Consider the following 15,936-nt stretch of genomic DNA (forward strand, 5'->3'; position numbering starts at 1 on the left):
CTGATTGTAATGTCTTATTTTGTTTTTAAATAACAAACATGTTGTACTTGTTGTACCTACTCGTTGTACCTGGCCCTGAACATCCTATGGGGCCCCCACTGGTACTCCTGGCTCCTCCTCTTCTTCTTGCATAGCAAGCCAGGCCTGGTAAATAATAGGCACTCAAGGTGGGTCAGCACTTGCCAACTGGATCATCACTACCAAATCTAGCACAGAAAGGCAGGTGATGGCATAAATTGCCAGTCACTGCACAAAAATCTTTGTTGAGGCATAACCTCTGGTTGCTCAGCATACATATAGAAACGTCCTTGGCAGCAAGCAGTTATACCAGGATCCTGGTACCATTGTTTAATGCCGGGGAATTGGGTTTCCTATAAAAGTGATCATTTTTACAGTGCTGCGGAGCCTTCCTCCCCCCCGCTACCTTTCCGGGGCTCTCCCATTCCATAACCAAGGAGACGGAGGAACATCTGCTCCCCCATATCCTCTGTGATGAATGAAGCCAGAAGTGACAAGGACTTCGTAATTTCCAGTTTCAGAGCTGTCATTCCCTGACTGGAACAGCCAGGGAAAACATCTGACCATATCGGTCTGTGTTTGATCAGATTCTTTGAAGGGCAAAGGAGGGATTGGGGATCTAATAAATCTCTGATGTCTCCATAAAGGGGACCTCTCACTGCCCAAAGCTTGTTTACACCTTGTGATAGCAATAAAGTTAAATGAAAAAAAAATGGTAATAAAAATAATGTAAAATAAATGAAAATAATCATAAAAATTTAATGCGCCCCCGTGTTCAAGTACAAAGGCTAATGGGCATTTATATCTAAACAATGATCGCACCACATATGAGGTATCACCGTGAATGTCAGAGTGAGAGCAATAATTTTAGGGTGATAATTTACCATTAACATTAAAACTGAAAACCTATAAAGGCTTTTAAAAGTGATATTAAAGCCTTGTATTTTTTTTTTAAATAACAAACATGTTAAACATACCTCCTCTGTGCAGTGGGTTTGCACAGAGCAGCCTGGATTCTCCTCTTCTTAGGTCTCACGCCGGTGTTCTGTCAAATTAGCCAACTTGTCAGAAACTCCAACCACGTCACGGGTTTCGTTAAACCATCAGTAATTGGAGATTTTGACAAATTGCTGTATGGACACAACACCGGCAACCGAATACAGTCCGGTACACTATTTTGACAGAACACCGGCTCTCTTGGCTCCTTTCTCCTCCCGGGTGCCCCTACGGCAAGCAGCTTGCCGTGGGGGCACAAAAGCAGGCGTGCTCCCGAGCAGAGGCTCTGTGTGTTCATTCACACAGGGAGCTGTGGCTTGGCCCCGCCCCCATCTGATTGGCTCACTGGCTGTGATTGACAGCAGAGGAAACCAATGGCTCCCACTGCTGCCAAAAGCCAATTAGGAGTGCTAGTCCCCAGAGAGGCAAGGCTCTCGTGGAAATCGCTGGATCAAGAGGGGGTTCAGGTAAGTATTGGGGGGGGGGGCTGCTGTATACAGAAGGTTTTTTACCTTCATGCATAAAAAACCTTGTGCCTTTACAACCACTTTAAAGTGTCACCTATGGACAATTTTAGGTACTGTAGTTTGGCACCATTTCACAGGTGCACACAATTTTAAATCTTGACATGTTTGATACCTATTTATTCGATGCACCATCTTCTTTTATATTACAAAGAAAATGGGTATTATATTGGCTTTGTGCACACTAAAATTAATTTATGTGTATTCGTTCCTAAAAATCTGAGTTTGATAAATGGCTGCGCAGACATCGTGTGACATAAAAATTGCAACAACCACCATTTTATTTTTCAGGGCCTCTGCTTTTAGAAAACATATCACGTTTGAAGGTTCTAAGTAATTTTCTAGCAAAAAAAAAAGCAGATTTTAACATGTTTGAAGTCAATTCAAAAAATTGCTCCGGGTGGCAAGTGGTTAAGGCCCCTTTTACACGGGCGGCTCTGTGAAGTGGAATCCGCTGATCCCGCTGACAGGTCCCTGTCCGCTCCGTTACAGACACAGTCCAGCTCTCCTCTATTGGGCAATTGGATGGAAACGGACCAACTGTCCATTTGCATCTGATTCAATTGATGGATGGGGAATAGGGCTACCCTCCGTCTGTTTTTGGCAGACGGGATTGGATCGAATGGCGGTGGGTGTCAGCGGACATGTGTCCGCCACTCAATAGAAGAGACTGGAGAGTCCAAACAGGTCCTCCTAAAAAAACTGACAGACGGACCTGATCGGATCACCCGTGTGAAAGGGGTTGCCACCTAGCCAGTAGTGTGGAACAGGTCCCTGTCCCTTAGCCTATAATCAATACCTGATAATAGAAGTGCCATCAGTAAATATGGCGCAAATTACCATGCCTGCCAGTAGTAAACATGGATGCTGTCATTGAAAAGTTTTCATTTGCTCAGCTCCGCCCACTGTAAACATGGCTCCGTTCAGGACGGCCCCGCCCCGGAGAACTCCCCAGCGTCTCCTGAGTAGTATCTGGTCATCCTGAGGATGGGATCCGTCAGGAACGGATACAGAGAGCGGCTGGTGGTGGCGGTGGATGTGGGCAGCACGATCATTCGGTGTCATGTGTATAACTCCGCCGCCCAGATCTGTGGAAGTGCTGAGGACAAGGTAAGTGCAGGGAGCGGAGCACTGTGTGCAGGCATGGATCTCTCTCTGCAGGGTACTTATCTCTATGGATCGCACGATCTGTCTCCACACCTGATTTCCAGGGACAGTCTCAGGATTGGTGTGGAAGAGATGCCAGGGCAGACATACTTTCAACTTTCCAGGATCTCCAGGTACAGTCCTGGGGTGCAGCAGGGAGGATGCATACATTTCAATCTGAGCCCCTGGTGTGATTTATTGCAAAGTTACATTGTTCCAGCTTGGAACTGTCTATACCTGATTGGTTGCTGGAGGTGACAATCACTGTAGTAGTTGGTGCTACTACGGTGATCGTTATGGGCTTCCTTGCTGAGCAGCTGCCCCACTGCACACCAACCACAGGGGGTATCTTGCTTGGCACTGCCGCCATTCAAACAATGTTTTGTATTCTTTCCAGTTATTGCAAGGAGTTCTCTGATTGGACAAGGTGGAGAAATGGGGTGGCGACATCAGGACCCCCACCTTGCCCAATCAAGGAACATTGTGTATTTATTTGATAACTATATATATATATATATATACACACACACACACACACACACACACACACACACTTCTTTAAATCACGGCAGTGCAGAGAGAGCGACCCCCCCACCCCGTGGTCAGTGTGCAGTGGGGCACTCGCTCGGCACTGGAGACCACTAAGATCACATTGGTAGTGCCGACTTCTGGAGTGATTATCACCTCCAACAACCCTTCAAGTATAGATATTGTAGGTATGTTCTAGATATAGAAATAGATACTCTGAAAATCCATGAGATCCTTGTAGTAGCACCAATTACTAGAGAGATTTTCTGCTTCCACGCTGGTCCTTCAGATATGCAGACTTAAATTGGACCGAAAAGGGAAGCTCCGCTTGTCTGCTCCCCCTCCGCTGCCACATTTGGCACTTTTTGGAGGGGGGGAGCAGGTACCTGGTTTTGACGGGTACCTGCTTCCACTTTCGGCTCAGTTTGCCGCAGAAAACGGAGTCAGAAGTTTGGCCCCCCTCCTTCGCCAGTTGGCTCATTCACAAAGCACAGTGCAGTAGGGAACCGGCTGTGAAGCTAGTAAGACTTCACTGCCATTTTCCCTTAGTTAAGGTGGCGGTGCCAGCTCCCGATAGCCAATTGAAAAATCGACTCGGATGAGGACACTGCTAGATCCCTGGACGGGTAAGTGCCCTAATATTAAAAGTCAGCAGCTACAGTATTTGTAGCTGCTGACGTTTACATTTTTGCGGGGGAAGCCTGGAGCTCCTCTTTAAGCCGGCCATAGATGATTCACTTCTCAGTCGGTTCAGCAGGAACTGGCCAAGATTCAAACCATGTATGGGTAGGCTGATGTTACCAAAGTTTATCGATCGATCAACTTGGGTACAATAAGCATGTCGGATTCTGCATACGATTATTGCCAGCAGCTGTAGCTGCTAGAAATAATAGTGTTGTGTTCTGCCAGCCAGGACGGCTTCCCACGTGCCACCCTCGCCAGGAAAACGCAATAGCTCAGTGGGAGAAATTCCCCAATCAACACTGACTGTACTGATAAGGGGATAGGGCAATTTTCTTTCCTGCAACCCATGGTGGAAGGGAAGAAATTCGTATCTACGGCCAGCCTAACATTGTGCCAAGCTGGACCAGTCTAACTTTCCAATAAGGATCATACCTGGAGCTCAGATTTAGGTTTTCCCAGGATTTGCAGATCTATCTCGGAAGTGCAACTGCATTTCAGCATGATTGTCAGCATTGTATGATTTCCAGGGACTGTCTTTGGATTGAGAAACGTCTCCCCTGATATGCTGCTTGTGGTGTTTTTAGTTTTTGATAGTGACGAGGGATTAGAATACCTATTAGATTTTTATTGCTGTCTCTGTCCCTGTTAGGAAGATTCAGCCTCTCTATATGTCATGCTTGCCATTATCACAAAAAGTAAAAGTAATGGAAAATCCCAAAATTGTGGGTTGTCCCAAGAACAGTAACAGAGGAGAAATCTTCCAATGGGGACACAAGTTCTGGTGACAAACAGGGATTCCTCTAGGGCTGAAACAACTAATCGATTAATCAACAATTGATTATGAAATGAATCGATTACTATTTTCATAATCGATTAATCAGCCAGTAAAATAATGGAATTAAAAAAAACCTAAAATGAGCCCTTTATAGTACAAAAAGAGCAAATAATAGCTACTGTAAATATAACTTTCACAGTTCTACAGTAAAAAAATGAAATAGTGATTATCTGCTATTTTTGTACTATAAAGGGCTAATTTTAGTTTTTTTTTAACCCCATTATGTTACTAAACGTCTTACACCTGGTTCACATCTATGTGTGTTTTGGTGCTTTTTGCAGAAACGCACTACAGTTCATTTACATGGTTTCCTATGGGACACATTCACATCTATGCTTTTTTCAGCTGCTGTGTATTTGGAAAGGGTCAAGGACTTTTTTAAACGCAAAACCGTGCTTTTTTTGGTTCAATATACTTCAATGGAGAAGCTGCAGAAAAGAATGTAATGCATTTTTGCAGCAATTTGTGTTTTTTAATCCGCCCAACAAAAAATGCAAAAACGCAAATCACAGTAAAATCTCGTGCGCAAAAATCAAAACGCACAGCAAAAAGCACTGCGTTAACAGATCAAAAGCAAACTGCATAGGTGTGCACCGAGCCTTATGCTGGCCACATGGATCAATTTTCAGAGGAGAATATTCAGAAGAAAAATCTTTGTACATTCGATGAATGAAAGAATGTTTGAAATTTTGACTTGTTTTAAACTGTTTTTAAAATGAATGTCTTTTCTGAACGAAAACCACATACACTGTCTGAAAATTCCTTTGACCAAGAAGTTTTCTATTATTTCCAAATTTTCCCATCACTGTGGTTGAAAATGAACGTTGATTTGACCCCACTAACAATTAGAAAATCGAACGAATTTTCTTTAAATGACATTTTTTTTGAAGGAAGCCATTGTTTTTTTAAATAAAAAAAAATTGATCTCTGAGTCTGATGATATTTACCAGATTCACCCTTAAATAGTATATACAGTATATCTCTCCTCTAATAGTATATACAGTATATCTCTCCTCTAATAGTATATACAGTATATCTCTTCTAATAGTATATACAGTATATCTCTTCTAATAGTATATACAGTATATCTCTTCTAATAGTATATACAGTATATCTCTTCTAATAGTATATACAGTATATCTCTTCTAATAGTATATACAGGATATCTCTTCTAATAGTGTATATACAGTATATCTCTCCTCTAATAGTATATACAGTATATCTCTTCTAATAGTATATACAGGATATCTCTTCTAATAGTGTATATACAGGATATCTCTCCTCTAATAGTATATACAGTATCTCTCCTCTAATAGTATATACAGTATATCTCTCCACTGATAGTATATACAGTATATCTCTCTTCTAATAGTATATCTCATCTAATAGTAGATACATTTTGCATGAAGGTAAAAAAACCTTCTGTGTGCACAAGCCCCCCCCCCCCCAACACTTACCTGAGCCCCCTATATCTAACAATATCAATGAGAGCCTTGCCTCTGCAGGGACTCTCACTCCTGATTGGCTTTTGGCAGCAGCGGAAGCCATTGGCTCCTGCGGCTGTCAATTACAGCCAGTGAGCCAATCGGGAGACAGAGGGGCTGGCCCGAGCCACAGCTCTGTCTGAATGGATACGCAGAGCAGCAGCTCAGCTCGGGTGTTTCCATAGCAAGCTGCTTGCTGTGGGGGGCACTTGGCAGGAGGGAGGGGCCCAGGAATGCCAACGTGGGACCCAAGAAGAGAATGGAATGAAAAACGAGACTTTAATATCATATATACATGGGAACTGGGCTTCTCCCACCAGAAGACACATGATGCATTTTTTTTCAGTAAAGGTCTCTGCACCCCCTCAGGTCCTCCAGTTTTTGTGTTTCCTCAGGCCGGGACAGACACATCCCCCGTTTGTTATTTTACATTCAAGCTGCATGACGTGGTGCATTCTTTGTTGGGAAGATATAATGAATATGGCATCTTCCTGCATAGGGATCCCCTGTTGCTATGAAGCCAGCAACCACTGACATCATAGCAACAGATGGCTAATACCTGGCCGCATTCAGCTGCCAACCAGGAGATTCCCTGGCAGCCAGCTGAAAGTAAACAAAGGGGCAGGGATGGTGGCTGTAGTGTTTAGGTTCATCTCGTCCTTCTTTATTTGTCTCCTAGAACAAGAATCAGCCAGTAAAGTCTGAGCAGCCAATTTATTAAAGTGTGAGGTAGTCTGTGTTCACATAATCTAGAACATTTGGGTAGAACAGAGGTACATATCACCTTTCTTCATTATTAATGAAGGACAAATGTAGGTGGTGAATACATATAGTGATCTGGTGCATGAAATTATGTACTTCACATCCCTAATAATAATATAGTTCAAAAAATCATTCCAGGTGCCCATGGGATTTTTCTTTTAGAGGGATATCAAAAGCAGAAAGTATAAAAGTTGTTTTTTCTTTTTATTCTACATAACAATATTAAAATACTGTATCAAACAACCTTTAAAAACACAAGCTGATTCACTATGGGCAATTTATAACTGTATTTGCAGATCTTAATTAAAGACAAATGTTTGTCACCTGCTTGGCAGTACTGACTGTTAAAGTTGTTCTAAAGGCTCAAGATTTTTTTACTTTCATGCATTCCATGCATAAGGGTTAAAAAAAAAAAAACTTCTGTGTGCAGCAGCCCCCCTAATACTTACCTGAGCCCGATCTTCCTCCGGCGATGTGCAAGAGAGCCTCGGCTCTCCGGGGACTCTTACCTCCTCATTGACTGAGACAGCAGCGGGTTCTATAGTATTGACTCCCGCTGGTGTCAATCGCAGCCAGTGAACCAATGAGGAGAGAGAAGGGGTGGGGCCGAGCTGTGGCTCTGTGTGTGAATGGACACACAGAGAAGCGGCTCGGGAGAGGTGCCCCCATAGCAAGCTGTTTGCTCTGGAGGGGTACTTGGCAGGAAGGAGGAGCCAGGAGCATCAGTGGGGGATCAGAAAAGAGGAGGATCAGGGCTGCTCTATGCAAAACCACTATCCAGAGCAGGCGAGTATAACATGTTTTTTATTTTAATGTAAAAAAATCTAAAGCTTTAATTTCTTTTATTTCCACCTGTGTGTGCTGCCGTTCCTTGGTTGTCCTGTTGGGGTGCCGTTGGTTCCTCTCACTACTCAAGGGGGCAGACACTCACTAGCCATCATCATTTGGAAGTGTTCAAATATTTTTATACTAATTTTCAAACTAATCTTTTTCAGGTACCTTGTCAGTAGTATCTACTCCTGATGAATGTTCACAAAATGCGTAGAGCTCCTTTTATGCGCTTTATTTTGTATACTTAGTACTTTGTGAAAACTCTTCAAATACGATTATAAAAAGTCTGTAGAGAAGGTTGTTTGAGACGTTTTAATATTGTTATGTAGAAAAAAAACCGTTGTTTATACATACTTTTTGTATTTTTGATGTACGTTAGAAAAATTTCCAGGACACAGTCCTGGTAATTTGCCTTGTACAATCCAGTGCATGTCCACACCGTGACGGTGTTATTTGTCAGGTGCTCATTGGGGAAAACTGGTGATATACATTATACTGGGAGTTTAGAGGTGCTGAGGACTCTTTTGATGGGTTCAGTGAACTTTACAACCAGCGGAAGGACTCCGACCCAGCAGAGCTGATGCAGATTCACTGACTTTTCATAAATCGGGCCCTTTGTGTGTTCTTGTGATCCTTCTTCACAGCCGGGCACCCACTGCGAATGCGCGAGCGGCGCCACGATTGGCCGCTCAGTCATCTGGGACCTGTAATGTGTCCCAGATGATTGACAAAAGGGAGGGGGCAGAGCTGAGCCCTTCCTGCGCCAAGGGGAAGTAATGTCACCAGCCCAGGCACTGAAGGAGGCAGACTACGAGTGACAGCCGTTTAAAGGTGAGTAAAAAAAACATTTTTTTCCAAATGTGTTTTTTTTTTTGTTTGGTTTTTTTTTTTTTGTTTTTTGTTTTTTTTTTTGGGTGCACTGGAACACCACTTTAAGTGTACTTGGGCTGCACAATAAGGCTACTTTCACACTTTGGCACTTTTCAGATGTTTTAGCACTAAAAATAGCATCTGAAAAGCACCTCTCGTGCCTCCCCAGTGTTAAAGCCTGAGTGCATTTACACTGGGGCGGTGCGTTTGTGGGACGGGAAAAAAAATTCTTGCAAGCAGCATCTTTGGGGAGGTGCAGGAGCGCTGTACACACGGCTCTTTTAACCCTTTCTTCGACCGCTAGTGGGGGTGAAAAGCACCCCACTAGTGGCCGAAAAGCGCCACTATAACAGCGGTAAAGCGCCGCTAGTTTTAGTGGCGCTTTACCACTGTTATAGTGTCCCTTTTTGGCCGCTAGCGGGGTGCTAACGTTGGGTGCTAGGCAGTGTGAAAGTACCCTTACTGGTCATTGGTTAGCTGTTGTATGAAATGTGAACTATCTGTTTAGATGGATAAACACTTAATCTGTAAACACTAATGCAGACCTAAATACCGTTTTCATGCACATTGCCTTCCCACTTAATTATATCTTTATGACCATAATACAGATTAGTTTTCTCATCAGTATGCTGGTAAGAAATAAGAAGTTGTGTTCCCGTCTGAATTTCTCACAGAGCTTTAGAAGCTTTATTGATCGATGGAATCTAAAAGCCGGCTTTGTGTCATCGTGTTTTGCAATCTTGTAAAATGTTACTAAGAGTGTTTTTTCCCATCTTTTTGTGTGGTCAGAGGGCTTTACCCCTCCCCACACCCTCATCATAGGTATGATTTTAGTAAAATAACTTTTAGGTTTGGGGGCACCCCTGTTTAATAATTACCATATCTACTGTTCACTGCACATTTGTGCAAACAGTAAGTCGATATATAGGAATACATAAAACTAGCAAAATATTGTTTATCAACTAACTACCATAAATCAGCCGCACCACATCTCTACGTGTAGTTCAAAATATTTGCTAATGGCAATGGGACCTTTTAGGTGCTACTTAAAGAGGAACTGCAGTCTGCTCATATAATTTGTAATAAAAACATCTTTGCCATTCTGAAGCTTCCCTCTAACCACTTTGTTATATAGAGAGATATATATATATATATATACACACACACACACACACACACACACACACACACACACACACACACACTGTGATTCTGTACTTGCCAAATATACTGCAGAAATCTCCCTCCACCTTGTCTGGCTGCAGCCATTTTAACTGTGGGCAGCTGAAGCTGCTGCCTGTTCACTTCCTGGATTTACACAGAAACACACCTCCCAGCTCTGCAGCTCTCATTGGCCCTCTTGACTCATCCCCCTCCCTTCCTGGTGGTAAACTCTCATTAAAGAGAGAGCTGTACATGATGTCATACGCCTAGGCTTTTTACCAGACAAGAAACAGGAAGTGGGCTGTATAAGGTATTTACTGGCAGAGAAATGTTTTACTATCCAAAGTTAAAACAACAAGGGCAGAACATTTAATAGTTGGAAAGCTGAAAAAAATGACTGGAGGTCCGCTTTAAATGGATTCACACAAGTCAAGTTCATCCATAACAACATACTGCCCTATCATTCCTCATCAGTCATTCTTTCCCAATCTTATACCATTAAGTAAACTTTTACAGTCTCTGGTGGCAGCATTAACTGATGGAGTCCCACTGCCAATTAGCAATTTTAAGAATAAGTAAAACAATAGATAATGTGGCGCACTTGGCACATGTGACATCCAATAATAAAAATGAAATGACATGAGTGTTGTAATGGCCAGAAAATACAGATACATTGAAAATTGTAGTGCTCCCTCACACTGGTGGTTAGTGGAAAAGTGCCCCTTTAAAATGTTAGTCTGTGAAGTGCCCATTTATGGTGGTCAGTGGAAGAAGGGCCCCGTTTGCACTGGTGGTCGGTGGAAGAAGGGCCCCGTTTGCACTGGTGGTCGGTGGAAGAAGGGCCCCGTTTGCACTGGTGGTCGGTGGAAGAAGGGCCCCGTTTGCACTGGTGGTCGGTGGAAGAAGGGCCCCGTTTGCACTGGTGGTCGGTGGAAGAAGGGCCCCGTTTGCACTGGTGGTCGGTGGAAGAAGGGCCCTGTTTGCACTGGTGGTCAATGGAAGAAGGGCCCCATTTGCAGTAGTGGTCAGTGGAAGAAGGGCCCCGTTTGCACTGGTGGTCAGTGGAAGAAGGGCCCCTTTTGCACTGGTGGTCAGTAGAAGAAGCGCCCCTTTTGCACTAGTGGTCAGTGGAAGAAGGGCCCCGTTTGCACTGGTGGTCAATGGAAGAAGGGCCCCGTTTGCACTGGTGGTCAATGGAAGAAGGGCCCCGTTTGCACTGGGGGTCAGTGGAAGAAGGGCCCCGTTTGCACTGGTGGTCAGTGGAAGAAGGGCCCCGTTTGCACTGGTGGTCAGTGGAAGAAGGGCCCCGTTTGCACTGGTGGTCAGTGGAAGAAGGGCCCCGTTTGCACTGGTGGTCAGTGGAAGAAGGGCCCCGTTTGCACTGGTGGTCAGTGGAAGAAGGGCCCCGTTTGCACTGGTGGTCAGTGGAAGAAGGGCCCCGTTTGCACTGGTGGTCAGTGGAAGAAGGGCCCCGTTTGCACTGGTGAACAAAGGGGGGGATTTGGGACTTTAAATGAGGCACCTAAAAAGGTGTCTCCATCCCTAATTACACAAAATTGAATTAAAGGAAGTTTGGGACTTTGAGGTCATGGACAACGTGGGGTAACTAAAAGTGCAAGTACAAATTTATTAATCAAATAAAATGCATAACACAAATCAAAACAGAGCCACAAAGAAGAAAAGACATTGTAGTAAATCTAATTTCCATAATAATCACAGCCACATATGTATGTGTATATGCGATAGGCATCAAGAATACGTCAAACTTGGCGCCACCTTGTGGATTCGTTGGATAATTTATGCATTACAAAGATTTCATAAATATACATATAAAACACCACAGCACAGAGGAGAGAATAAAATAAAATTCATGTGATATTTGAAAACATGATGGAAAAAATGAACGATGTTCTAGAAGTGTAGTACTGTAAACATATGTCGGTATCCCAGATGCCCGACGCGTTTCGTGTGACATACACTCATCAGGGGCCAGATGATCGGGGATTTATACAGTCAGTAGACTGAGACATGGCAGGTGCGAATGGCCGTCCATTAGAGATGCCACATCACCATACTCTATCACAGCGCTTCCTGTCCTTTCGTGGGATGCATGTAGTCAACTTTGACGTTTTTTTCTGTGGTCACCTCTATCATCCGCACTAGCGACTTGGGTTTCCACCTCTTAGGGAGGGGACTTGGTTTGCCCGAGCCACTAGCATGCACCCCGCATTACCTCAGCTCCCGGGACAGATACTTGTTGGTTCTGGCTTCGCACCTGCCATGTCTCAGTGTACTGACTGTATAAATCCCCGATCATCTGGCCCCTGATGAGTGTATGTCACACGAAACGCGTCGGTCATCTGGGATACCGACATATGTTTACAGTACTACACTTCTAGAACATCGTTTATTTTTTCCATCATGTTTTCAAATATCACATGAATTGTATTTTATTCTCTCCCCTGTGCTGTGGTGTTTTATATGTATATTTATGAAATCTTTGTAATGCATAAATTATCCAACGAGTCCACAAGGTGGCGCCAAGTTTGACGTATTCTTGATGCCTAACGCATATACACATACATATGTGGCTGTGATTATTATGGAAATGAGATTTACTACAATGTCTTTTCTTCTTTGTGGCTCTGTTTTGATTTGTGTTATGCATTTTATTTGATTAATAAATTTGTACTTGCACTTTTAGTTACCCCACGTTGTCCATGACCTCAATCAAAGTCCCAAACTTCCTTTAATTCGATTCCGTTTGCACTGGTGGTCAGTGGAAGAAGGGCCCCGTTTGCACTGGTGGTCAGTGGAAGAAGGGCCCCGTTTGCACTGGTGGTCAGTGGAAGAAGGGCCCCGTTTGCACTGGTGGTCAATGGAAGAAGGGCCCCGTTTGCACTGGTGGTCAATGGAAGAAGGGCCCCGTTTGCACTGGTGGTCAATGGAAGAAGGGCCCCGTTTGCACTGGTGGTCAATGGAAGAAGGGCCCCATTTGCACTGGTGGTCAGCAAGTATGCTTCTTAAATTAGTAGTCAATGGGGAGAATGCTCCCTTATTGATGGCTACAAAGATGATTGGTGTCAGTGGTTGCTTGTCTTAGAGGTGGGAATTGCTTAATGTTCAAGGAACCCATGGCAACCTCTGGAGGAACCTTTGCTGGGAAAGGCTGTCCTATATTAAGGAGAGATGCCTATGACAACACAATTTAACTTTTATAATGGCTGTGGCAGCAGATGTATCTTGGACCTCTGGTGGAAATCACTCATCCCTGAAGTCCCAGATCGAAAAAGAAGCCAGCATGTGGTTAAATTTGCAAGAAACCACTGAAACCTGAAATATCAGTTTTGGCTCAAGTTGGCTTCTGAATGTATTGTTTTATTGAATAATGGATTTATTGTTGGCATATTATACAGCAGTAACTCTATGCTCACATGTAGTTCAATGTACTTGCGCACATTAACTTGAAGACATTCCTCTAGTCTAGATGTGGCAAGGTAGTATTTTACTGCTGCAAGATCATGATAGATAGGACTGAAGTTTTGTGGTAGTGTGTTAATGGCATGTGTATGAAATGAGACCCAGTATCTATTGAAAGGTACATGTTCACTGACATAGCACTTAAGCTGGCCATAGACCTGTATACATTTACTCGAACATTCATAGGAAAAAAAAAAAACCTGATAATTCATTTGTCATTGAGTGACAAAATTTAAAAGAAAACTTGTTCTATTGACATGCTATTTTTTGACGATCAACATTCAGCATGCAGGTTGCAAGATGTATGATTTTTAAGGCCCAGGATTGACCTTTCAAAATGTTTTCTTTTTGAAAAAAAAAAAAAAACATTTCAACCCCCTCCTCCTCTCTAAACTCAAAAATTATAGATTAAAAATCTATTTATAGCCATTAGTTGCCAGAAAACTGAACTAGAGTTCCAAAATCGTCAAACTCTGAACCAATTTCTAAAGGTCTATGGCCAGCTTTAGTCACCACAGTGCAGCAGACATCCCAACCAGGGAAAACGAATTTCAGGGAGGTGGGCGTGGCTTAAATGGGGTGTGGTTTTATAGTCTGAGATGACTTACATAGTGCAGAATGTAGTAATGTCAAATAGGGAATGTACAGTGCTGAGTGTATGGCGGTGGGTAGTTTGTGCAGGAGAGGAGTGTATGTAGGTGGGCATAATGTGTGGCGTGTACAGTGGTGAGTAGTATGTGCAGGATGGTGTCAGTAGGGCAATGGATGGTGTCAGTAGTACTTTATTTTTATTATTATTTTTTTACAATTTTATTTTTTCGTTTTTCACAATGATTGGGGTTGGGGGTAGTGGACAGTGTCAGTAGAGGAGTGTGCCAGTAGTTTTTTGTTGTTGTTATTTTCTCTATTATTTTTTACAATTTTGTTGTTTATTATTTTCTTTAAATAATTTTTTAAAATATTTTTTTCACAGTGCTTTTAGGGAAGGGGTGGAGAGTATGTGGCGGTGATTTTTTTTTTTTTTAATGCTTTTTGGGGGGACGGGGTTGGGGCAGGGGGTGGTGTCAGTAGTTTTTAATTTTTTATAATTTTTTAGCATTTTTGTTTACAATTTCGTTTTTTTTTTATATTAATCAACCCTGTTTGGGTGGGGGGCTTTGGTAAGATATCAGGGATCTAAATAGAACCCTGACATCTCCCCTTTGAGACAGAGAAAGAGGCTGAGGACACAGATTCCCCAGTCCCCTTCTCAGCATTGAAGATGAATGGACAGAAGACAGAGCCTCCAGTCCATTCATAAGACAGGGACCAGTAAATGACCAGTCCCCTCCGTTCGCCATCCTGACAGATCCCCACAGCTGGAGAGGAGGGAAGCCGGCTGTGGGGGACAAGTGGGGGGCGGAGGAGGAGGACAGGGAGACCGAGAAGAAGGGGGGGGGGGGGGTGAAGGACACAGAGGGGGCTGGAGGAGGAGGATACAGGGAACATTCTGGGTGATTGGTGCAGCAGGAGGGACAGCTGTGATCACCAATCTCCCTGTATAGGGAAATGCCAGTCTCCATTGGGTGTAAAAAGATGTCCGCTTGCCTTCTCACTGTATCCTCACTGTGGGCGACTGTGGGGTGTACCAAGATGGCCATGACAGAATGTCACTTCCGTTACAAAATTTGACAGGTCGCCTAATCTGATAGAACACTGGCAAAGATGCTTTTGGGGAAAAAAAGCTGTGCAGGTCTGGGCGGGGCCACACATTAAAGCGCAGTAAAACTGGTAGAGAGATAAGTATTGGACCAATTGCGCTGCGCTTAGAGGTGGAGGCATACCATACCCAGGTCACCTCTTTCAATGGGTCCTTGACATAGTCACACTGCACAAATGAACCAGAATAAAGAGATGAACCATTCCTGGCACTGGTAAAACACCTAGGAGAGAATTCAAAAAAGCTGCTGCGACGCTTTTCTGGCATTAACCCCTCTTGTTAATGTTTTGTGCCAGATCCATGAAGCATTTGCAACACTTTTGGTTTTGCTAGTGACTTGTGAACCAAATTTAGGTATTTTTAAAATGTGCCACTTTTACATTGTGGCGCAATCGATGCACCACATGTAAAAGTGGAGCTAATTAAGGCCAACTCTCTTTTGGTGTACAGGGTGGAAGATCTGTCTCTGACAGATTTTGCAAAAATGTCTCTCATGCCTTCTAAAAATGGTGCAGCATGAGCTAAATTCAAGTACAAGTTCTAGATAGGTACATGAATTTGGTTCATGCTTCACAACTTTGAGAATGCAGGCCTTTTATGAATTCCAGGGCTAGTACGAGTTCCTTTTTTAATAAGCGATAGTCATAAGATTGACCAAAAAATGTCCATTCTTGACATGACCTGCCTCGTTTCACAATTAGAGTCCCCGAAATTATCTAGGTTGTGGGGTGTGAGGCACACATGCAGATTTCTCCCACATCTCTTATTGTAGAACATGTCACTAGGCCCAGGCCGACACAACCAGCAGTTCTGCTTTGTATATGAGGTCACAGGAGGGTCCACCCACAATCCGAAGTGTTGAAGAGGAGAGCGATGGCACCTGGAAGAGTAAGGTACTACAACATTTCTCTACAC

The 15,936-nt window shown here is 43.4% G+C and overlaps 1 protein-coding gene across 1 annotated transcript in view; it reads left to right on the forward strand.

Moving 5' to 3' along the window:
- The first annotated feature begins 2,411 nt into the window (after positions 1-2,411).
- The window catches only part of GK5 (glycerol kinase 5), a 96,342-nt gene continuing 82,817 nt past the window's right edge, over positions 2,412-15,936 (forward strand). The window contains exon 1 of the mRNA XM_073625630.1: positions 2,412-2,648. Within this exon, the coding sequence (XP_073481731.1) occupies positions 2,526-2,648 (123 nt within the window). The 5' untranslated portion in view covers positions 2,412-2,525. The remainder of the gene's footprint in view (positions 2,649-15,936) is intronic.

Source organism: Aquarana catesbeiana, linkage group LG04 (assembly GCF_042186555.1).
Source record: "Aquarana catesbeiana isolate 2022-GZ linkage group LG04, ASM4218655v1, whole genome shotgun sequence".
NCBI lineage: Eukaryota > Metazoa > Chordata > Amphibia > Anura > Ranidae > Aquarana > Aquarana catesbeiana.